The 23,475-nt window shown below is 53.9% G+C and overlaps 1 protein-coding gene across 2 annotated transcripts; it reads left to right on the top strand.

The window, feature by feature from the left end:
* The first annotated feature begins 3,895 nt into the window (after positions 1 to 3,895).
* ADGRG5 (adhesion G protein-coupled receptor G5) lies at positions 3,896 to 22,935 on the top strand. 2 transcript variants are annotated; one of them, XM_043599292.1, is made up of 12 exons: positions 3,896 to 4,206; positions 9,968 to 10,069; positions 10,269 to 10,347; positions 10,987 to 11,143; positions 11,706 to 11,822; positions 12,333 to 12,446; positions 13,909 to 14,061; positions 14,801 to 14,922; positions 15,177 to 15,436; positions 17,814 to 17,931; positions 20,575 to 20,852; positions 21,234 to 22,935. In XM_043599292.1, exons 2-12 carry the CDS (start codon positions 10,006 to 10,008, stop codon positions 21,332 to 21,334), a joined length of 1,563 nt encoding a protein of 520 aa, XP_043455227.1. In that variant the 5' UTR covers positions 3,896 to 4,206; positions 9,968 to 10,005; the 3' UTR covers positions 21,335 to 22,935. The 2 variants fall into 2 exon arrangements, with proteins under 2 accessions (XP_043455227.1, XP_043455228.1); XM_043599293.1 differs by lacking the exon at positions 3,896 to 4,206 and having other exon boundaries at positions 7,793 to 10,069.
* The last annotated feature ends 540 nt before the right edge of the window (positions 22,936 to 23,475 follow it).

Raw genomic sequence — 23,475 nt, forward strand, 5'->3', positions numbered from 1 at the left:
TTCTCCCCCTCTTTTTTTAAAAAAAAGTGTTTATTATTTTTGAGAGAGAAAGACAGAGTGCCTGAGCAGGGGAGGGGCAGAGAAAGAGAGGGAGACACAGAATCGGAAGCAGAATCCAAGCTGTCAGCACAGAGACCCCAACGCGGGGCCGGAACTCACAAACTGTTGAGACTGTGACCTGAGCCGAAGTTTGCTGCTTAACCAGCTGAGTCACCCAGGTGCCCCAAGACTTCCCCCTTTTAAACTTGAGGAAATGCTCCGGGTGGGGTTGGGGTGGGGGGGCTTTTGGCTCAGACTTCCCCGAAGTCCACAGCCGGTAAGGACAGCAATGGGCCAAGAACCCCCTGGTTCTTTCCCAGGGTTTCTGGAGGCGACAGTAGGGATAGAGGGATAAAGAAGGTTGAAGAGGTCGAGTCAGGGGTGAAGCTGAGCTCCAATGAGAACATCACAGTTGGGCCCTCTCTCCTAAGAAAGGAAGTAGTCCTAGGAGTGTCTTGCAGGGGATGGGGAGATCCCACCCAGTCATGGAACCAAGATGGGTACTGACCATAGGCTTGGCAGTTCGTATGAATTATCTCAGTTTTTTTTTTAATTTTTTTTTTTAATGTTTATTTTTGAGACAGAGAGAGACAGAGCATGAACGGGGGAGGGGCAGAGAGAGAGGGAGACACAGAATCCGAAGCAGGCTCCAGGCTCTGAGCTGTCAGCACAGAGCCCGACGCAGGGCTCGAACTCACGGACCGTGAGATCGTGACCTGAGCCGAAGTCGGACGCTCAACCGACTGAGCCACCCAGGCGCCCCATGAATTATCTCAGTTTTAAGCCACCCCGCGAGTTATCACCAACTCATAGGAAAGTAAGAATCAGAAGTCAAGTGACAGGCCCTGGGTCACAGAGCCAGAAGGTCTCAGCACCCAGATCTGACTCTTTCAATCTTACCATTGTCACCCCTGTCTCTGAAACCACACACCCAGACTGCCCTCTGGATGCATCTAATCTGGTGTCAGCCTCCCGGTGGCCCCACCAAAGGGGTTCCTTCCCCAGCTCAGCCTTCGATTGAGGTTTGTATTGGTATTTCCCACATTCCAGCATTTCTGTCTTGTACCTCTGCCCCCACTTTTTGCCATCAACACATAGCTCTTTTCCTCTAAATAATTTCGTTTTTTAGGATGTATGTGTATTTTAGGGTAAGCAGGAAATCTGTATCAGTTGCCATAAATAGAAGAAAATCACAAAAATTAATGTCACGCGAACAAACAATGCTACTAAAATCTAGCTAGAAACTTGCTCTTTGTTAAATAGGGGCGTTTTTCACAATAGCCAAAAGGTAGAGGCCACCCAGGTGTCTGTTAGTGGACAAATGGATAGATGAAATTGGTCTGTACATTCAAAGGAACGTTACTCAGGCTTAAGAAGGAAGGGAATTCTGATACATGCCACAGCATGGATTGACTGTAAAGACATTACGTTAAGGGAAATAAGCCTGTCACAAAAGGACAAATATTGTGTGATTCCACTTCTAGAAGTTTCCTAGAGTGATAAGATTCAGAGTAGACTGGTGGTTGCCAGGGGGCTGCAGGGAGGAGGGTAGGGAAAGTTGCTATTTAATGGGGACAGAGTTTCAGTTTGGAAAGGTGGGAAAGTTCTGGAGACACATGGTGGTGAGGGTTGTATAGCATTGTGAATGTACTTAACTGCCACTGAACTGTCCACTTAAAAAATGGTTAAACTGGTCAATTTTATGTATATTTTGCCACAATAAAAAATTATTAAAAATCAGGTATCTAGTTTTCTGAGTCCAATATAAAAGATTGAGAACTGAAAAGATAAGGACACAAGGCAGTAGTAGAGACAAGTTAGAGAGAATTCAGCTCTAAATGGAGGCTTCTCCTGGATGCAGCCAGGATTGAAAAACAATGAACAGCGAGTGACTTCTTCATGGTGTGACTCAGTTTAGGTAATGTCCTGTTGGGGGTCCCACTTACCGTCCTCTTGCAGATCACGGGTGAGTAGCCCCCATGGGGAGAGAGAGATGCTTCCCTAGGGATGGTGTGTGGCTCTCCCAGAATGGGGAGAGGGAGGTGGCTTGCTGCTTCCTCCCTGCCTGGGGGGCTGAGCAAGGGACTGGCACGCCTCCTAAAGCTGAAGCATCTGGAATGTTTTATAGGGGAGTTGGAGGCAGATCAGCCTTCTCAGGGGAAGCTGGACTCAGGGGAGCTGCCCCTGAGCGCCTGAGGGATGGAGAAGAGCTGGGGTCCTGCCCAGTACGTGTGCGTCCCAGCTGGGACAGGGCGGGGAGGTGGATGCGAATGTGGCAAGCCCATCCAGAGCTGGGTGGAAGCTGGACGGGGCTGGACCACGAAGGCAATCGGGAGCCACTGCTGGCTTTTGAGCCGGGGAGTATCTTGGTGGTGATTTCCAGGGTCTGGAGTGCACGGTGAGGTAAAACCAGCACTGCTACTGAGGCAAGGCTTCGTGAAGTTGGCACAGATCCCAGGTGGGAAATAGAGGGGATTTGGCGTGAGCAGGGCCTCGTCCTGAGCCCTGAGAGCAGCCTCTTGGGCTCGCAAACAGCACGAGGAGGAAGGCTGCTGGTGTTATAGCCCTAGATAGAGGTGGCCAGGAGACCTCAGAAATGAAGAGCCTGGAGGTCATGGCCTGGGTTGTGGCCACAGAAAACCAAAGTTCGGAGAAAGGCAAGGACTTTCCCAAGTCGTCTAGCAAGAGTGTGGCCATGGGTTCAGGACACAAGTGCATAGGTGTCTCTGCAAAGCCTTTACCCTGCAGCCTCTTGCAGTGGGGGAGGGAGTGCGGAACCTGGATGCGTGGACCTGTGCGCCCCTCAGATCTCGCTGCCCTCCAAGAGGCAGCTCTCTTCCCCCTTCCCAGAGAGGCCTGAGCTACCTGTGGGTGGCACTTGGGTTGATGCTGGAAGGGCCACGGGCTGGGGGAAAGAGGAGAGAGACGCTGTTGGGACCTGCCTGTCTCCTCCTTGCTGCAACCCCTTCTCATCCCGGGGGGAGAAAAATACTTTCCTGAGCCGGAATTTGCCCAGGGAGTCTGGCTGCCTCCCACCAAAATACACAGATACTTCCCCTTCCCCTTAGGATCCTGCACAGGAAGTGGCTGGAATAGGACCGGCTGACCAGCCTACCAGCCCCAAGTCTGGCCACATTTTCTGAGCGCTGTTCCGAGCAAGACCCTGCCCCAGAGGGCTCTGCATTGGGTAATTCCGGGCCAGGCCCTTGTCCTCTCCAGACCTCAGTCTCCCCCATGTGTGAAACAGGGGAGCTTTGTGGAGCGCTTCTGGTGACTTCACAGCACTTCCTTTTATAAACCCCACACTACCCCATGAGGTGGTACTATCTCTCTCTTTTCCTTTTTAAAGTGTGTTTATTTATTTTTGAGAGAGAGTGTGTGTGTGTGGACAAGGGGCAGAGAGAGAAGGAGAGAGAGAATCCCAAGCAGGCTCTGTGTTGTTAGCACAGAGCCCTACTCGGGGCTTGATCTCATGAGCCCAGAGATCATGACCTGAGCTGAAATCAAGAGTTGGATGTTTAACCCACCAAGCCACCCAGGCGCCCTTACGTGGTACTGTCTTATCTCCATTTTACAGAGGGGAAGCTGAGGTTCAGAGAGTTTCAGTCAGTCCCCCAGCCAGTAAATGGCAGCCAGTAAATGGCAGGCTTGGTATTTGAACCCAGGCAATCCGACCCAGCCTTTGCCTGAGGTCCCGGCCATCATCACTCTGATTGTCAGTTCAGGCAGGGGTCATTCTCCCTTTTCTGCAGACGGGAAAACTGAGGCTGAAGAGGTGCAGAGCAGAGGCAGGTCTTGAAACCTTGTGGGGTGCCACGAGGGCCAGCTCTCCCCCCTTCCCCCACTGACATCAGACATCTCCTTGAGGTACTGCCATCCCCAGGAAGTGCTGCAGGAGCTGGGGAGTGAAAGCAAGAAGTGTTCTGAGCCCAGAGACCAGAGGAAGCAAGAGGCTGCAGTGAAAGAAGAAGTGAAGTGAAGTGAGAGCGTGTTGTGTTGTGTCGTGTGGGGGCAAGGAGAGCAGAGAGAAGGGGAGGACTGAGAGCCCGTGCCGAGCACTGAGGGGAGCAGAGAGGAGGCGGCCGGCAGAGGCATCCAAGTTCCCTTTTGTTCTGTGGACCGGAGCTGGGAGCCCGTGGCAACAGCACAGCAGCAGCGGCTTCACAGGTCAGCCCCATCCAGCATCTCTATTCCCCACTCCCTCACCTGTCCTTATCCACCCGGTCCCCAGCAGGTGCCTGCCGGGGCCCAGGATTGGTGACATCCTGGGAGCAGCAAGCTGGGGACACACCTCATTCCCTTCACTCTCTGGGGGCAACTCCAGATCCCTGGGAATGTAGAAATCTATATTTAAAAAAAAGAGAGCAATTTAAACGAAGGAGTGTTTAGGCACTAGGTTCAAATCTTGGCTCCCTGCTGCGACCTGCGGCAAGTTATTAGACTTTCCTGGATTTCAGTTTCCTCATCTGTACAGTGGGGTTAATCTGGTAGCCTGCACCTTAGATGACATTGGGAAGGGCCTGGATGGAGTTTGTACTGGGCAAACGGGAGCTGGTGCCATTCCTCTCAGAGTGAGCTGGACTGGAGCCCGGGGACTCTATGTCTCAGGGAAATGGCTCCAGTGCTGGCTTAGTCACTAAGTTGGGCCTTGGCGTGGCCTCCCTTTCCCCGCCTGTAAAATGGGGCTAATAATGGTATTTGTCAGGGCTTTCCTGCAGAGACCACAGGTTCAGTCCTCACCCAGGCTGGGGTGAGGCCAGCTGTGGGGGCTCCAGGAGCATGGCTGGCTCAGCAGGCCTGGTGCTGCCGGGGAGAGGGCAGGCTGCGGGGGGGGGGGGGGGGGATGCACGGTCAGCCCCAGGGAGGAAGGCAGTGGTTCCCAAGGCATATGCTCAGATATATCTCCAGCTGGGGCTTTGGGTCAGAGCCCTAAACTTGCAGTGGGATCATGGAAATATCTATGTGTCTCTCTCCCTGAGAAATAGGTGTCCTTGGCTTCAGTTTACAGATGGGAAGCCCTCAAGCACAGAGAAGTAGAGTTATTGCCCCACGTCCCAGCCCAGGCACTGAATACTGGAAGTGGCTATCAAATTTGCATCTTCTAGAGGCTCTAGTCTCCACCCTGTTGTTTCCTTATCTCTCTGTTGACCTAGATAGAGGCTTACTCTTCCGTAGAGCAACCCAACCATCTTTGGGAGCCTGTGGCACACAGCACTGGACTTGGAGTCTGGGCCCTGGGTTTGAGTCCTGGCTTGACCACGGGACTGCCGTCACCTCCCAGGCAAACTCCTGTGTGGTTTCCAGTTTCCCCACAGTCAACTGGAACCGTCTTGGACCTCAGGTAGGGGGTTTCTGTTTCCCACGGAGCTTCAGATAATGAATTGTGGGGCCACGGTGAGCCGGGTGAGGGTGTGGGGCAATGCTGCACGGTGGCTTCTCTGAAGGGCAGGGGAGAGGGGTGTGTTAAGCAGAGGTGAGGATTGTGATTTGCCCCCTGGGAAAGGGAGTGGTAACCACAGCTATTTGAGGGGTCTGGGAGAGGTGTCACTTCTGCTTTGACCTTGATTTCTCCAGTTGGTGGTGGGGTTAGGCCCCTCTTCCCTCTGTAGACACAGAGCAGGGTGGCCAAGGGCCTGGGGAGCTGGCTTTACGGTCCAGACCCTAGAGGTCAAATCTGCACCATTGTCTGGGCCTCCATTCACACAGTGAGGGGGTAGACAAGATGACCCGAGATCTGTCTGCGCTGTTGGGTCCTCAGACTTCTTATCTGAAAAGTTTTAAATCGTTTCATTCAGCAGCTTCCTTTGTCCCCTCAAATGTTTTTCCTCCTCTCTTCTCTGAGGTTCAGAGAGGGCAAGTCAATTGCCCGAGGTAACACAGCCTAATAAATAACCAAGTGGCCAAATGAATAAGAACCCAGCACTCTGTGACTCCAAAGTCTCTATTCTCTTTTCAAATCAACACATATATTAATAGTGTTAAGACACATGTATGACTACCCGGAAAAAACCATCACATCCCCATCTCATGCTGTACTCCGGGATCGATGCAAATGGACTGGAGGTTCCAATGTGAAAAATGCAAACTTAAAAGGACGAGGAGAAACTTAAGAGAATTCCTTTGTAATGTTGGAGCAGGGAAGGCCTTTCTAGCTACAACTCAAAATCCAGAAGACCTAAGAGAACATGCTGCTAATTCTGATTACATAAAAATTATACATACAAAAAAAGACTCCTACCGGCAGAAGGACCATGTGTAATGTTAAAAGGCAAATGACAAACTAGGAAATATATTTGTAACTCACACAGTGGACAACGAGCTAATTTTCCTATTATGTGAAGAGTTTTGAGAAGATAAGGAAGAGTCGAACCTGATATAAAAATGGGCAGGTGTGGGGCTCCCGGGTGGCTCAGCTGGTTGGGTGTCCAACCCTGGCTCAGGTCATGATCTTGCAGTCTGTGAGTTCGAGCCCCGCTTCGGACCCTGTGCTGACAGCTGGGAGCTTGGAGCCTGCTTTGGAATCTGTGTCTCCCTCTCTCTCTGCCCCTCCCCCACTCACACTCTGTCTCTCTCTGTCTCTCTAACAGAAAGAAACATTTTTTTTTTTTTTAAAAAGGGCAGATGGTGAACTTGCACACGTGGGAAATGACATCAGAACAGCTGCACTTTGGAAAGAACCAAAGACTGGAATCAACACAACTAGCTGTTCACAGGGCACCCACTGAAGAAGTTAGGGTTTATCCCTCCAACGTTAGACTATGAAGTTGTAATAGTAAGCAATGGAAGCTCTAGGAACTGTTACAGAAAGCTCTCCAAGATATATTTTCAAGAGAAAAATGCAGAGTGCAGAACAGGAAAAAGTGTGCTTTTTTTTAATAAAATGAGAAGAATCATATATATGTGCTTATATGTATTTTTTTAAGTTTATTTACTTCTTTTGAGAGAGAGCAGGGGAGCAGCAGCAGAGACGGAGGGGGAGAGAGAGAGAGAGAGAGAGAGAGAGAGAGAGAGAGAGAATCCCAAGTGGGCCCCACGCCGTCAGCACAGATCCCGACACGGGACTTGATCTGTGAGATCATGACCTGAGCCAAAAACAGGAGCTGGACACTTAACTGACTGAGCCACCCAAGTGCCCCATGTGTGCTTATCTATATATGAAACTTGGGAAAGTCCACAAAACACTAATGATAATAGTTACCTGGGGGTGACGAATGAGGAACCGAGTGGTTGGGTGACACGGGCAGCAGGGATACTTTGATTTTATGTGCTTGTGTGCTTGTTTATATTTGAAAGATGTAAATTCCAAAAGCAAAGAGCAAATAAAGATCGAGAAATATATAACTATAACGCAGGGTAACTTCAGAAAATATGGGCAGTCAAAACTAGTACCCAGAAGTGACCCCTGCATCTTCCACATTTTGCATATATGAAAAAATATGACTTTTACAAGGATTGGATTACACTGCTTTGCAACATGGTTTTTGTTTTACATAAGCAATACGTCACCATTATTTTTTCCATAATGCTAGTCATTTGGAGCACTAAAAAAAACTCTAAGTTGGGGCACCTGGGTGGCTCAGTCGGTTGAGCGTTCGACTTCAGTTCAGGTCATGATCTCACACTCCGTGAGTTCAAGCCCCGCGTCGGGCTCTGTGCTGACAGCTCCGAGCCTGGAGCCTGCTTCAGATTCTGTCTCCCTCTCGCTGTCTGCCCCTTCCCCACTCATGCTCTGTCTCTCTGTCTCTCAAGAATGAATAAACGTTAAAAAAATTAAAAAACAAGTAAAAAATAAAAAAACTCTAAGCATTAAAAACTTGCTTTTCTGTTTTGAAGATAACACATGTTCGTTGCAGAAAATGTGAACTATACAGAAAACATAAAAAAGAGAGTAATCCTCCTTCCCCAACATTATTAGCATTTTGGTGACCATTCTTCTAGATACCCTCCTAGGCTTAAGCATGTATAGTTGCACACATTTCCATACATGTGATTATATTGTGAGTGTTATGTTCAACTTGCTCTTTTCAATGCGTAATAATACACTGTGTTCCTCTTTTATGTTACTATTGACATCATAACTTTCGATAGTGACGTGGCGATCCAGTGTACTGTATTTTTGAACTTCTACTTTTGAAAAAATGACAAATTCATGGGAGGCTGCAAAAAAAAATAGTACAGAAAGATTTTGTGTATGCTTCACCCAATTAATCTGTATAATCTCCTCCTTCTCTTCCTTTTATTTGTTGAAGCCTTCCTCCTGGAAACTTCTTTTCTCCTGCTCCCTTCTGGACAGGATATACCCGGTCCTGCTGTCCAACCTACAACCGGGGGAATAGCTTTGTCTCCTCTCCGCTAGGGTTTCCTGTGTCCTGTGTTGTCTTTCACAAGTTACTCCCTCATTCTGTTGGAGCGCGTCCTCCAGCAGCTTTCTGAAAGAGGGTGTATGTTTTAAAATACCTAGTGATCCTCGGTTGACCGCTCACCTTTAAGAGTGCAGCACTAAAGCCTTATTGCTTGTCAGGGCTGATAACTGGGAAAGCTCCAACCTGAGTTCGGTCCTGGCCATATCACTGAGGAACATCAAAACCTCAGTAGCTATAGGATACTTTTCTTGGAATAGCCAGTTCTTCAGCAAAGAGTTTTCTCCTGGCTTAGAGCATCGTCACCTGGCTGCTGCAGGCTTCTGGAGGCTGAGTGGAGGAAGTGGTGAGGAAAGGATACGGCTTAATTTTTCTATACCTGAATGGCATCCCATCCTTGCCCTCAGGTCCTCTGGCATGCACTGTTTCTTGGGAATGAACTTTATGTTGGAATGTGGTTGAGGGTGGTAGGGTGGTGACAATAGTCCTGGGCACCCCGGGTGACAGAGGAGATCTGGGGCCCCAGCTGGTCATTTAAAAGACTCACCACCATCAATCCCCCATTTTTGCCTTCACCCTTCTTTTAGAGGTTCTCGATGCCTCTGGTTCTCAAGTGCTCCCAGGGCTCTAAACCTTCTCCCTGTCCCCTCTCCTTCTCCCCTCCCTCACTCCACACCTCTCCCCCCTGCAGACACTGGGGCTCAACTCTTTACGGTTGGCTAAACTGATTACCAGGTGGTCACCTCCTTGGAACCTCCAAAGTTTTGCTAACATTTCTCACCTGCTGTTGACTTCTTTCCTCTTCTGTCTTTGTGGCTTTGCGCCCGTTTATCCACTCACTCTCATTTTAGTGGCGTTTCGGGGGGTTAACATAGATTTGCTATAGTTAAGCAGACGTTTATTGGTTTATTTTAAAACCACAGAAAATGAAGGCTGAGAGGGACAGACCCCTGCCCAAAGTCACACAGTGAATTAATGACACAGCTCAACAGGGTTACCTGTTGCTTGCTCCCAAGCAACTTCCCCTTGGGTGAAGTCAGCGCCCTGGAGAAGCCCCCAGACAGACCATTGTTTTGGGAGGGAGAGTGACTCAGGCAAAGCTGGTAATGGTGGGCATTTCTGAACAAACAATCTGGGATTCTTGGAGTCGCAGAGACCAGGCTCAGGGAGCCTAAAGCAGAGCAAGCCCACTTGCTCTCTGAGCCTCAGTTTCCTCATTTGTGAAATGCAGGAGTAACGAGGATTAATTAAAATGCTACATGTCCTGGGGTGCCTGGGTGGCTAGCCGATTAAGCATCAGCCTTCGGCTTAGGTTGTAATCTCATGGCTCTCAAGTTCAAGCCCCACATCAGGCTCTCTGCTGTTAGCATTGAGCCCGCTTTGGACCCTCTGTTCCCCTCTCTCTCTGCCCCTCCCTTGCTTGTGCTCTTTCACTCTCTCTCAAAAATACATAAACATTTAAAATATATATATAAAATGCTAGATGTCCTACCTTTGGGACATGCTGGACACCTAAAAGTTAGAGCTCACTCTTTTACCATGGTGACAATGGCATGCATCTTTTCCAGGTTGGAAACTAGTTTTTGGAAGAGACTGGGAACAGGACATGGATGGCCATAGGGTCTTTTTCCTCTGCCTGTGCCTCATGATTGCTCACAGTGATACAGTGGGTAAGGGGGTGCTGCTGAACTGGGGGGCAATCTGAGCCCGGGCCCGTGGCTGTGACGTGAAAGGGGGACGACCCAAACCAAGGGAGCTTGAAAGAGGGCACTGAGGTCTCCCGGGGCAGCAGCAAGGCTGAGGCTGTGGTAGAAGGGCCCAGAGGCTGTGGGGACAGAGGCTGATGTGGAGGCGTGACCTGCCCCGCAGAGGAGTCCCAAGAACCCCTGAGCTGGATGAAGAACCTGGAGAAGAAGTCCAGGAGCCGCAATGGGAGTTCGTTTCGTGGGTGAGTTGGGCGGCCCTCCCCGCCCCCCCTTGAGTCAGCTGTGCCTCCCACCCCCAGCTTGCACCTTGAGTCAGTGGTCCAGGGTTGTCCAGTGTAGACCATTAATCCATTTATTCAACATTCAGTTATTGAGTACCTACTGTGTGCCCAGCACGAGGCTTGGAAGATGCAGGTTAACCATGTCCCTGCCCTTATCAAGTTTGCTGTCTGGTTTAGGGCCTTTAACTATGGATGCCATGAAATCGGGTGCAGGATCGTGGGTCTCTGCATTTTCCTGGGAAGGAGTTGCAAAGCTGGACCGAGCTCTCGAATGGTCTCGCAGCTCTGGGTGAGGGGATGGTGCTGATGACTGGCCAGGGGGAGCACAGGGACTATGTGGCATTTCACTCAGTCAGCAGAAAAAATCCAGAAAAATCTTCCTGAAGGAGGTGTCCAAAGATCTGGACCTGAACAAGAGGTAATCAGGAGATGTGGATGAGTGGGGTGGAGAGGTAAGAGTGTGCCAGACACTGTGTGTGCAAAGGTCCGGAGGTAGGGGTAGCAGATGTGGGCTGGGGGAAGCCCTGCCCTTATTGGCTGTCTGGGGCCCCTCTTGCCCCCACGCCCACTCCAGACCCTGGCCAGCTCTCTCACCCTCAGGCTTATCCGGGGCCTGGAGTGCAGCCTGTTGAACACCAGCTTCGAGGGCAAGAACCTTACCTTGCAGACGCACAGCATCCAGACACTGGCCTTCAAGCTGGGCTGTGACTTCACTGGCCTCGCACTGAGCAGTGCGACTCTGGAGCGGGTCCCCCAGGTCAGAGGGGGCCACGAGATGGAGGGCAGCCAGGGTCTCGACCCTAGAAATCCTCCAGGGGCTTCAGGTCTGGACTTCCCCCAACTAATCTGGTCTGCCCTAATAGCTGTGAGTTGCCTCTTCTGTAAAATGGGGCTGACATTCCTCACGTGAATGGCGGAAAGAGAGGGTGCTCTGTGGCCCCTCAAGGGCAATGTCCTCTTCCTGCTTCTGCAGGTCCCCGAGGGGAGGCGGCAGTGGGAGAGGCCAGGGAAGCCAGGGTCCTTGGAAGACTCTGGTGTGATTCCTGCTGACCGTCTGGGCGCTGAGGGCTGACGAGCTCCATCCCCCGGGGCCCCAGTTGGGTGGGGTAAATCGAGGCAGGGGCAGCCTGGAGGAAGGGCCTGGGATCTCAGGAAGTTGGGGAGGAAGTACAGCCTGGGAGGAGAGGGCTCTGCAGGTGGAGGCTCCTAGGGATGAAATGCCCCAGGGAAAGAACAGGATGGGAAGGCTTCACAAGGAGTGGGGAGCAATGGAAGTGTTGGGGCCGGGTGTGGCTTAGCCCCTCCATGGCTGCCCGTAGGCCTCGGTGCCGCACGCCATGGAGTTCCCGGCAGAGCTGACCCAGAATGCCTGCAGGACCCGCCCCAGGGAGCTGCGCCTCATCTGCATTTACTTCTTCACTGACTACTTTTTCCAGGTCAGTGCCACACGGGGGCCAAGCAGGGTAGGTGCCGGCCCCTTCCTGCGGGCACTGCGGGCATCCGTACCATCACCTGGCCTCTGCACAGGGACCAGCACCAGGTGGGACCAGCCCATTGTGCAACCTGAGCCAGCCGCTGTCCTTTCTGGGCCTTGGTTTTAGGAGAATGGTGTTGGGGGTGCAATTACAAGAAATCTACCATGGATGTGTCTGTCCCTAGATGGGAGACAGACAAAGGTGTTTTTAACTTTGGCTTTGAAAGTGAGCGAGGACAGATGGAGGCTGGAATGCACTGAATCCATGGCGGAGAGGTGGGGGGTGAGTGCTGAAGGGACAGCTTTCCAGGTGGGGGGGACAGCATACGCAAAGGCTAGGAGGCTGGCCCACGTGTGAAGGCACACTGCTCTTCTCACCCGGGGGAAGGGGCTGGTGAAGGGGGGCTCTCGGACCTCAGCCGGGGTCTCCATGCATCCATCCTCTCCAGTCAGCCCTTTGCTGTCCTTCCAGAGTATCAACTCATCTTTGCTCAATAACTATGTCCTGGGAGCCCAGCTGAGTCACGGACACGTGAACAACCTCAGTGAGCCGATCAACATCAGCTTCTGGCACAACCGAAGCCTGGTACTGTTGGGGGTGCCCCCATTTCCACCTCACCCCTGCCCTTTGTGGCTCCTGTTGAACTCTGGCTCAACTAAACCCACACCCGTGGAAGCATTTTGAAAACAAACCGTTTCAAATCGATCACAGTTTGAAAATTCCTGTCAAAGGAATCAGAGAGAGAAGTTTTGCTTAATTTTTTTTACTTACCACATTAGGCAGGATTCTTTGAGTTGCAAGTGATGCAAAGCCAAGTCAAGCCAGCTTAAACACAGAAAGGATGGGCTCGTGCAGATGAAATGTCCAGGGCTGTCCAGCTTCAGGCCTGGCTGGATCCAGGGGCTGATGCAATGCCATTCTGGCTCAGCCTCTTTCCATCTCTCAGCAATGGTTTCCTATCTTGGATCTCTACTCTGGTAAGATGGCAGCAAAAGTGTCGGACTTCCATCCCCTCTTCCCAGGAGGCTCTTCCTCATCGGTGCAAACGAGGGTTCCAAAATGGAGTCCTTAGGGTCCAGCTGGGTCATGTGTCCATCCCTGCACCATCACTGCACACAGGTGGATGGAACGTGTGGATTGGCCAGGCCTGGGTCACACGGCTTGGGGACTGGGCTGGATTCATCTGATCTGCCATGGGGGCAGGTATGGGTCTTCAAGGGAAGCTCAGAAGCTGATCCTGGAGTGAGGGAGAAGGGCTGCTGGGTGAGCACAAGCCCTGGTGTCTCTGTTCTCCTGGCCCTGGCATTCCGGAAAAGCCCAGAGACTCTACATTCTGCCCTGACTTTCCATCAGCTTCATGAGACTGCTCTGCACTCTTTCTCCATCATCCTTCCCTTACTTTCCTCTGAACCTTTGCTCCCGCAGTTCCCTTTATCTGGATTGCCCTCGTTCCACTTCTGCTGAGATCTGATGTGTCCTCAAAGACCTCAGTGCCCCAATCGTCCCTTCCCTCCTTGGGACTCCCCTACCCCTTGCTCAGTGGTTTTCCATGGCACTTTCTGTGTCGTTCCTCCCACCCCACCACCCCCATGGCTCAGCATCAGGGTTGTCTGTGGATGAGTCTCTTTCCCGCCCTGGGCAGTGCACCTGCAATATCGTTGTTCCCCATGAGGAGGAGGGGAAAGGGCACAGTTGATTGTAGAGCACCTACTGTCCAGCCAGAGCTGGTCACTCAAGATTCCTCATTGCCCGTAATTTAATACCCTCTTTGAGAAATTGTGTATAGAGGATCCCATTTTACAGATGAGTAAACTGAGGCACAGAGAAGCTTGGCAAGTTGCCCAGGTTACTCTGAGAGTCCATAGTGGAGGTGAGTCTGGAATCTGGGTCTGTCTGGCCAAAGCCCAGCCAGTGCCTTGTAAGAAGTTGACAAGGGTGCAGTTGAATCAGCTTTGGCCCCCACAATTTCCAGACTCTGACCCACGGCCCTCCCCCATACCCCTTACCCCGTACCTCCTCCATACCCAACTCCACCATCTCCCCTTAGGAAGGCTACACAGCGACCTGTGTCTTTTGGAAGGAAGGAGCCAGCAAGGATCACTGGGGGGTCTGGAGCCCCGAGGGCTGTCGCACAGAGCAGCCGTCACCTTCCCAGGTGCTCTGCCGCTGCAACCACCTCAGCTACTTTGCTGTTCTCATGGTATGTGTGCATCCAGTCTGGGTGATGGGAGTCAAAGCTGTAAAGGACCCCATGTCTAGGCAAGAGGAGCAGGGCACAGGCAGGTGCAAGGGACAGACAATCCAACTCAAGTGGGCTTAAGGAGAAAAAAAGAGAAACGTATGAACTCCTGTGGCTGAAGAGGCTATGTTGGGCTTCAGACATGGCTTGATCAAGATGTTCAAGATCACCAAGACAAGGCTCTATATCTCTCACGTGTGTTTGCTGTGTACTGGCCTGGGCTTCAGACGGAATTTCCCTTCAGGATAATTATACGACTGCTAGCAGATCCTGGCTCGTGTCCTACTAGCTTTTAGGCCAGTAGGCTCTAACTGGCTCTTTCCCAATTCTGCCAGCTAGTTTGGGGATTGAGTCCCACTGGCCTGGAGTGTGTCACATTCCCATCCCTCAATCAATCACTCTGGGCAGGAGGAGGGAAGGCTCTGATAAGTCAGGCCTGGGGCACTGTCCACGCACAGTGCCCATATATGTCTATGTGCATAGACAGCAAGGCAGGGGAGGTTCTCATAGAGAGAGGGGAGATGGGAGTTGAGGGGGGCAAAAGCCACCGTACCTGCCAGAGCCTTTTCTTTCAAGTCAGGACCATGGTAGGCTTTGTGGTGGGGCAGGGGAGCTTGGAGCTGAGATCTTAGCAGGTCCCCGTGAGTGCGGGGAGGGCATTCCCATGCTTCTGTCCTCCATCCCCCCTTCCTTCTTGCAGCAACTCTCCCCGGCCCCGATCCCCGCAGAGCTGCTGGTGCCTCTTACGTACATCTCCCTGGTGGGCTGCAGCATCTCCGTCGTGGCCTCGCTTCTCACTATCCTGCTGCACTTCCAAGCCAGGTATTCCCCTGCCCCCGTGCCAGGACCGCCCACCCGCTGCTGCTCAGCACCCCTCCTTATCCAATTGATCCCCCAGAGTGGGGTGGACTTCTCCAGGGAATGGGGGCAGGAGACCAGCCTTGCTGTGTGGCTGCCGTTGGATCCCCGCGACCTCTCAACCTCAGTGTTCCCATCATTGTGTGTCCGTGAGCCCAGGGGGTGGCACTGCCTGGGTGACGTCCCCAGGCCACGGAAGGGCATGCTCCCACCCGCAGGAAGCAGGGTGACTCCACAACACACATCCACATGAACCTGCATGCGTCTGTGCTGCTCCTGAACGTCGCCTTCCTGTTGAGTCCTGTGCTGGCCGGGGCCGGGGCAGCATGCACAGCACTGGCGGCCATCCTGCACTTTGCGCTGCTCAGCTGCCTCACCTGGATGGCCATCGAAGGCTTCAACCTCTACCTCCTCCTCGTGCGCGTCTACAACATCTACATCCGCCGATATATGCTCAAGCTGTGTGCAGTGGGTTGGGGTAAGCAGAGCCTCCCTCCCCCTTGCTTCCTGAGGGTTCCAGCCACACAGGCAGTCTACCCTCTCCTGCCCTTCTCTTTCTCCTCTTCCTCATCATAGCGACCATGAGCACTGATCATCATCCCTGCCAACGCTCACCACTACTTTCTACACTGCTATTCTTATCGTCGGTTCTACTTCCAAACCTCCATGGCGACCTCCACCCCAACGCCTCCATCCCCTCCACCCCCAACACCTCCATTCCCCCCAACCCCAACACCTCCATCCCCTGCCACCCCCAACACCCCCATTCCCTCCACCCCCAAAACTCCACCCCCTCCCACCCCAACACCTCCATCCCCTCTACCTCCACACCTCCATCCCCTCCACCCCAACATCTCCATCCCCGCCACCCCCAACACCTCCATCCCCTCCACTTTCTACACCTCCATCACCTCCACTCCAACACCTCCATTCCCTCCACACCCAACACCTCCATCCCCTCCACCCCAACACCTCCATCCCCCCGCACCCCCAACACCTCCATCCCCCCACCCCCAACACCTCCATCCCCCCACCCCCAACACCTCCATCCCCTCCACTTCCAACACCTCCATCCCCTCCACTCCAAACCTCCATTCCCTCCACACCCAACACCTCCATCCCCTCCACCCCAACACCTCCATCCACCCGCACCCCCAACACCTCCATCCCCCCACACCCCCAACACCTCCATTCCCCCCCAACACCTCCATCCCCTCCACCTCCAACACCTCCATCCTCTCCACACCTCCAACATCCCTACACCTCCATCCCCTCCAGAGCTCCATCCCCTCCACCCCCAACACTTCCATCCCCTCCACCTCCAGCGCCTCCAACACCTCCACACCTCCATCTCCTCCACCACCAATACCTCCATCCCCTCCACCTCCACACCTCCTTCACCTCCACACCTCCACACCTCCAACACCTCCATCCCCAACACTTCCAATCTCTCCATCCCCACAACCTCCATCACCTCCACACCTCCAACATCTCCAACACCTCCATTCCCCCCACCCCAACACTTCCATTCCCCCCACCCCCAACACCTCTATCCCCTCAACCCCAACACCTTCATTACCTCCACCTCCAACACCGCCAACATCTCCACACCTCCAACATCTCCAACACCTCCATTCCCTCCACCCCCAACACCTCCATCCCCTCCACACACAACACCTCCATCCCCTCCATCTCCAACACCTCCAACACCTCCATTCCCCCCACCCCCAACACCTCTATCCCCTCTACCCCAACACCTCCATTCCCTTCACCCCCAGCACCTCCATCCCCTCCACACCCAACACCTCCAACACCTCCAACATCTCCAACACCTCCACACTTCCAACATCTCCAACACCTCCATTCCCCCCACCCCCAACACCTCTATCTCCTCTACCCCAACACCTCCATTCCCTCCACCACCAACACCTCCATCCCCTCCACCCCAACACCTCCATCACCTCCACACCTCTAACACCTCCATTCCCCCATCCCAACACCTCCATCACCTACACACCTCCAACACCTCCATTCCCCCTATCCCAACACCTCCAACACCTCCACACCTCCAATATCTCCAACACCGCCATTTCCCCACCCCAACACCTCCACACCTCCACACCTCCACACCTCCATTCCCTCTACCCCAACACTTCCATCACCTCCACACCTCAAACACCTCCATTCCCCCCACCCCCACACCTCCATCACCTCCACACCTTCAACACCTCCATACCTCCGACACCTCTAACAGTTCCATTCCCCCCACCTCCACCACCTCCACACCTTACCTCCAACACCTCCAGTACCATCACTTCCAACACCTCCACCATCACCTCCACCTCTAACACCACCATCACTTCTGCCATCGTCTCCACCATATCTACCTCTAACACCATCAACTCCACCACCACCACTTCCATCACCACCTCTGACTCCACCATCATCTTCACCACCACCTCCACCATCACTACCATCCTCATCCTCGTCTTCACCACCATCTCTGGCATCACCATCACTGGCACCTCTATCGCCATCCTAGCCCTTCTTGAGCATCTGTTTCCTCACAAGTTCTCCCAACCCTCCGTCCCATTAGCTCGATCTCCCCACTGCTACTGCCATTGCCATCCCACCCTAGAGTCCTCACTAACATCATCTTGGAGAGCTGTCTCCTCTCAGACCTCTGGGTTACGTGCTTGGAAGCTGGACAATATGGCAGGGGCTGGGGGCTCGGAACAGTCCCTTTCCCTCCCCACTTGCTCAGTGGGATTCTGTTTTAGCAGCCCCAGGGACCCATGACAAACCTTTCTCTGGGGTCACCTGACAGATGCTGAGAACTCTGTCTCATCCCTCAGGGGTCCCAGCCCTCCTGGTGCTGCTCCTTCTTGTTGACCAGAATTCAGTGTATGGACCTCACACAATCCCACTCTTCGACAGCCGGGAAAATGGCACAGGTTTCCAGAACAATTCCATGTGAGTACCTTCAGGGCTGTGGCAGGCTCTCTGGCTCTGGTGGAAGGACCCAGGGGCTCTGAACAGGGTGTGCTGAAGGCAGGACACTGGCTGTGGGGCAAGCAGGTGACCAGGACTCAGAGAGGGGGTGGTTTCCAGGGGCCTTTGCCACACCTTCTGCTGGATCCCTGAAGCCTCCTGCAGAGGCAGGCTCTCGTCCTAGGCCAGCTAACCCTAGGGAGCCCTGGCATGAACTCTGGTGCTTGCTCATGGGCCTCCCAAGCGCGGGTAGAAGGCCCTCCACCCCCTGGCAGCACAGAGGTCGGCCCAGCACCCCCTCCCGCTCTCAGACCTCACTGGGGGAGCTCAGCCTGCGCCTGACTCTGCTGTCCTTTCCCACCACCTTGCTGTGCTCACTCAGCCTCCTGCACCTCCCGATCTGTGCCTGGCATAGCACTGCCAGCCCACAGACCCTCCTGGTCAGAGAGAGTGCTGCAAGGGCTGGGACACCCCAAGGACAGGGCTGACATGTGTGTGTGTGTGTGTGTGTGTGTGTGTGTGTGTGTGTTGGGGGGCCTGGGGGTCTGGGGGTCTGGGGACCAGATTCTGTTGCTTCTTCCTGTGCTCTCGGACATTAACCTTTCTCTTGTTATGAAGTTTCTAACAGCCAATGTAGGGAGAATAGCCTAATAACCTCCCGTCGACCTAGCTCCAGTATTCGGCTGTCCATCCTGCTTTCTTTCCTGGCTGACACAAGCTCAGGACTGCTGAGGGCCAACTCTGGGGCAGGCCTCATGAATTATCCTGTTTAAACCTTGCAGCAAGGAGTGGGTCCTGTTGTCAGCCTCTGTTTACTGTTAGGGAAACTGAGGCACAGACAGCTGATGAACCCTGCCCAAGGAAACCCAGATGGTCAATGGCAGAGCTGAGACTTGGCCACAGGCAGGATGGCTCCAGAGCTCAGCCCCCCAGCCTCCAGGAAGTGAGAACTCTGGGCACCGAGTGGAGGCAGAGTGGGGTTCATTCCTCACAGCAAGGGTCAGGCTGCTTCGTCAGAGGAGGTGTGACTTGGGGCTCCTTAACCATGTAGTTTTTAAAAAAAAATGTTTTAAGAATTTTTATTTATTTTGAGACAGAGAGAGAGAGAGAGAGAGAGAGAGAGAGAGAGACAGAGCACGAGTGGGGGAGGGGCATAGAGAGAGGAAGACACAGAATCTGAAGCAGGCTCCAGGCTCTGAGCTGTCAGCACAGAGCCTGGTGCAGGGATCGAACTCATGAACCACGAGATCATGACCTGAGCCGAAGTCAGACGCCTAACTGACTGAACCACCCAGGTGCCCCTCACCATGAGTTTTAATATAATATGTGCTGTGTCCCCTGCAGTGGGGACAGAAGGACATTATTGCTGGGCTGTCAGAGCACTCCCCACTCTAAGGACCAGCTTCTCCCAAAGCTTCTTCCTTCTTTCTCCTTTCCCTCTCATCTGGCTTCGTGACTTTTATTCTCCTGCATTTAAAAGACCCTTCCTATGTAGATTTGTGTTGCTGAACACAAACAGCAATAACAAAAAACCACCCTTGAACGTACTCCAGTGCCCGCTGACGGGACACTGGTTAGTAAATTGCGATAGAGCCACCCCTGCTGGACTGCCACACTGTGGTGAAAAGGAATGATCCATGACCACACTCAGTCCCTTGGATAAATCCCCAAGATCACATTCAAGAATGGTGGCTGCCGCAGCAGGGGCTCGAGCAGGCGACTGTGACAGGGACACAGGCATTGAGCCCGGGACTTCAAATCCCACCTTTGCCTCTTACTAGCACATGTTCCTAAGCCAGAGCCTCAGTTTCCTCATCAGCAGGATGGGGATGGTGATGCACCTGCTTCATGGGGTCATCATGAGAACTGAATGGGCTAATCCACGGAAAGCATGGGACACGGTGTCTGAGTGGGTAAAAGGTACCACCTGTCTTACAGGTGTCCTGGGGAAGCAAAGGGCATGAAGCCCTCAGGGAGGGTCTAGGAGCGGGGCTGGGGCCACTGCCAGGCCTCTGCTCTTTCCTCAGTCCTCGGTGGCATCTTCCTGCTGTTTCTTCTCTGCTCCTTGGTCCACACGTCACCGTGAGTGCCCCTCCACCACGCTGCCCCGACTTGCAACAGCTTGTTTACTGCTCAGAGCCCAGCATGTCGGCCCAGTCTAGGTGGGGAGGGGTCCACTGCACAGAGATGCTGATTGGATGGTGATGACCGTGTGGCGGGTGGGAGGAGGAAAGAGGGCCCCCGGGCCAATGATCTGACAGTATCGTACAAGTTGGCAGTTTGGCTGGCCATGGAAGGGGAGAGAGGTAAGACGTAGAAAGGAGAGGAAGAGTTTTCAGGTGGGTTAAGGCATGGAGGCATGAGAGAGCCCTGTGTGGCTGGAAAGGAGAGCTTGGGAGGCTTGAGGCAGGAGGCTGAGGTGGCAGGTGGGGCCTAATGTGGTGGCCTGGCTGGAAAGCTGGGCCCAGAACTTCACCACACGTGTGGTCGGAAAAGAAACAATGGGTCTGGGCCAGGAGACAGGCCCAGGTTCGGGAGCCCATCCAGAGGCCCAGAGACCAGGATCTCCTCCCCACCCTGGCCTTGGGAGCCACACCGACCCTGAACTTCACCCTTCCTCTACAGATGCTGGGTGCGGAGCCCCTGGGTGCACAACATCTTGGTCATGGGCTATGGTGGCCTCACATCCCTTTTCAACCTGGTGGTGCTGGTTTGGGCGCTGCGGGCCGTGCGCAGGCTGCGGGCGCAGGAGAAGGTGCCGGGCACCCGGGCCTGCCGAGATAGTGTCACCGTGCTGGGCCTCACCCTGCTGCTGGGCACCACCTGGGCCTTGGCTTTCTTCTCCTTTGGTGTCTTCCTGCTGCCCCAGCTCTTCCTCTTCACCATCTTCAACTCGCTGTACGGTAGGGCCCGCGGGAGGTGTGGAAGAAGCCCCAAGGGGAGTGCACAGCGGCAGGTGGATGTTTAGCCCGAAGGGCTTCAGGCCAAGGGGGCAAGTCAGGGGCCGAAATCCAGCTCCCCTGCCAAGCTGGTTGGGGGCTCCTTCTGCCCATGGGAAGGAGCATGTCCTTCTAATTGGCACAAAGGCACCTTCTGGCCTAGTGGTGGCTGGTCCTCCAGCTTCTACGCTCTGCCCCTTCTGGCTTCCAACAGTAAGGGGCCCTAAGAATGACTCCTGGGCCTCAAGGAAGCTCAGCTCACCCCCAGCGAGGAGATCCCTGGATTCGGGGTGGGGCGCCACGTTGCTCCTGCCAGTGTCCCCCTGACCAGTCTTTTGCTTGCAGGTTTCTTCCTCTTCCTGTGGTTCTGCTCCCAGAGGTGCCGCTCAGAGGCAGAAGTGGAGGCAGAGATGGAGGCGTTCAGCTCCTCCCAGACGATGCCGTAGTCTGGGCCCGCTGGCCCAGAACCCGTAGCCTCTCTGGCTGCCTGCAGCCCGAGACTCTGGCTCCCACCAGAGAAGGTGGCAGGCCAGCTGCTGGACACCAGAAGCCCCTGTGCCCTCCAGGGAGGCTTCCCTACCTCCATGGCTTCCCCGGGCCCAGAGGGCAGGGCATTCTGCCCCAGGACAGGTGCAACCCTGCTGGGGGTCAGCAAACTTTACTGGGGTGCCTGGGCCCAGGGTACCCGGTCAGGCCCATGGGCAGAGCACTGGCTTGGGAGTCAGGAGGCCATATTTCAAGGCTTGGCTCCGAGTCTTACTGTATGACCTTGGGCCTGTCATCTCCCTGACCCTGGTTTCCACATCTGTGACATGGGGCAGATGGCTTCGGTCCTGCCTAGCCCAAGAGCTTTGTGAAGACTGAGTAAAACCAGGGAAGAAGGTCTTAGTGGGCCCCGTTACTTCCAACTGCCTGCTGGGGGCGGGGTCTCTGCCAATCTGCCCTGGATATTTCCTGCTGGGCCTTGCCACCTTCCTTCTGGGGAGGGCCAGGCCACATCTTGGCCCAGGGTCCCCAGCCCAGAGCTGAGTCTCCCCCAGTGTCTGAGACCTCACCAGCTTATGCCTGAGGCTGCTTTTCCTTTAGTCCCCCCAAATTATGATGACCCACAACTCCAGGCCTGTTCTTAAAGATCAGGAAGTCCAGTCCTTCCCAGAAGCTCCTCCTCCAGTGCTCCCAAGACCCCTATAGGCCATGTAGAACAGAAGCTGGCGATAGGGCTTCCTGGGGAGGAGGGCAGAGCTTCTTTCCCCTCCACCTGAGCCAGCTGGGCCTGTGACCTGGGTATTTGATGATCGGTTAGGATCGAATTTCCCGTGGTAGGCATGAGGGTATGGATTCTAAACCCAAGCTAAGGCTCTCTACAGTTGTAGAGACCTACCTTGATCTATCCGTCAGACCAAGAGGGGGAGGGCTCACGAAGGCAGCTGCATTCCCAGGATGCACACCAGAGGGCGCTGTTGGCCTGTGCGCAGAGGCCGTTGGCTCCAAAATCCATCTGGAAATGTCACCTGTCTGTGGACTTGACACACAAGCTGCAGAGGTCCTGCTTCCAGAACTGCTCCTGCTGAGGGACCAAAGAAAGAGTTCTCACACCGTTTACATGGCCATTTCTCTCTTTTCCCAACGCAGCTGCCGGTTCTGGCTCTTCTGGGCATATCCGGTGCTAAAGCCGTGGGCTGGGGTAGGCTCTCAGGGCGCCGCCCCAGGCCGTCAGACAGGTAATAATGGCTGTGGAGGGCGCGGAGAGGGAACTGGAGCTGGATCCCTTTTCTCCCTGGGGGATCTTCTGCCCTCTGCTCATTTCTTGATGCAAATAGCCCTTCTCTGGGTGGTGAGTACTGTGGTCTCTAGAGCCAGACTGCCTGGGCTCAGATGGCTCTGCCACTTGCCAGCTATGTGACAAGCCACTCAAGTTCTCTGTGCCTCAGTTTTCTAATCTGTAAAATAGAGGTAGTAGTAGGGGTGCCTATTTTGAAGATGAAAAAAAAAACATATAAAGAGGCTTAGCGCATAGTAAGCGCTCAATAAACGGTTATCATTGTTATCATTAGTGTTTTTGCTATTATTATTAACAGAGTCAACTGAGAGGGCACGCCATCACTAGGCACAACCTGCTGTCCCTCAGCTTCATCACCTCCTCCCCCACTTTCCCTAGAGTGGCCTCTGCTCTGACTTCAGAGTGGCCCCCCACCTCTATCAGGGTGATGTGGGTCCCCATCCAAGTCCCCTGCCTGGGGTTGGCCCAGTCCTGAGGGGTACCAGGCTCCTTAGGCCTGGGGGAGGGGGGCTCTCATACTAACGAGGGTGCTGAGGGATCAGGGCAGGTTCCCACTCCTGGTCTCAGACAGCTCCGGGTCTGTAGCCCAGTGAACAAGGGCCTTGCCTGTGACTTGGCCCACCCCACTAGTTCAGGCCCCACCTCTAGACCCTACCAAGCCCAGGGCTATATCCCAAGGGAGGATGTGGCCACAGTGACAAAGGGTCGTTCTGGTCGTTCCAGAAAATAGGCCCAGGCATGTGGCTCTGAGCACCATGGGGATCAGTTCCCAGAAATGCCCCTCCCGGGTGTGGGGGCAGGGATGAA

Source organism: Prionailurus bengalensis, chromosome E2, assembly GCF_016509475.1.
Source record: "Prionailurus bengalensis isolate Pbe53 chromosome E2, Fcat_Pben_1.1_paternal_pri, whole genome shotgun sequence".
Classification (NCBI taxonomy): domain Eukaryota; kingdom Metazoa; phylum Chordata; class Mammalia; order Carnivora; family Felidae; genus Prionailurus; species Prionailurus bengalensis.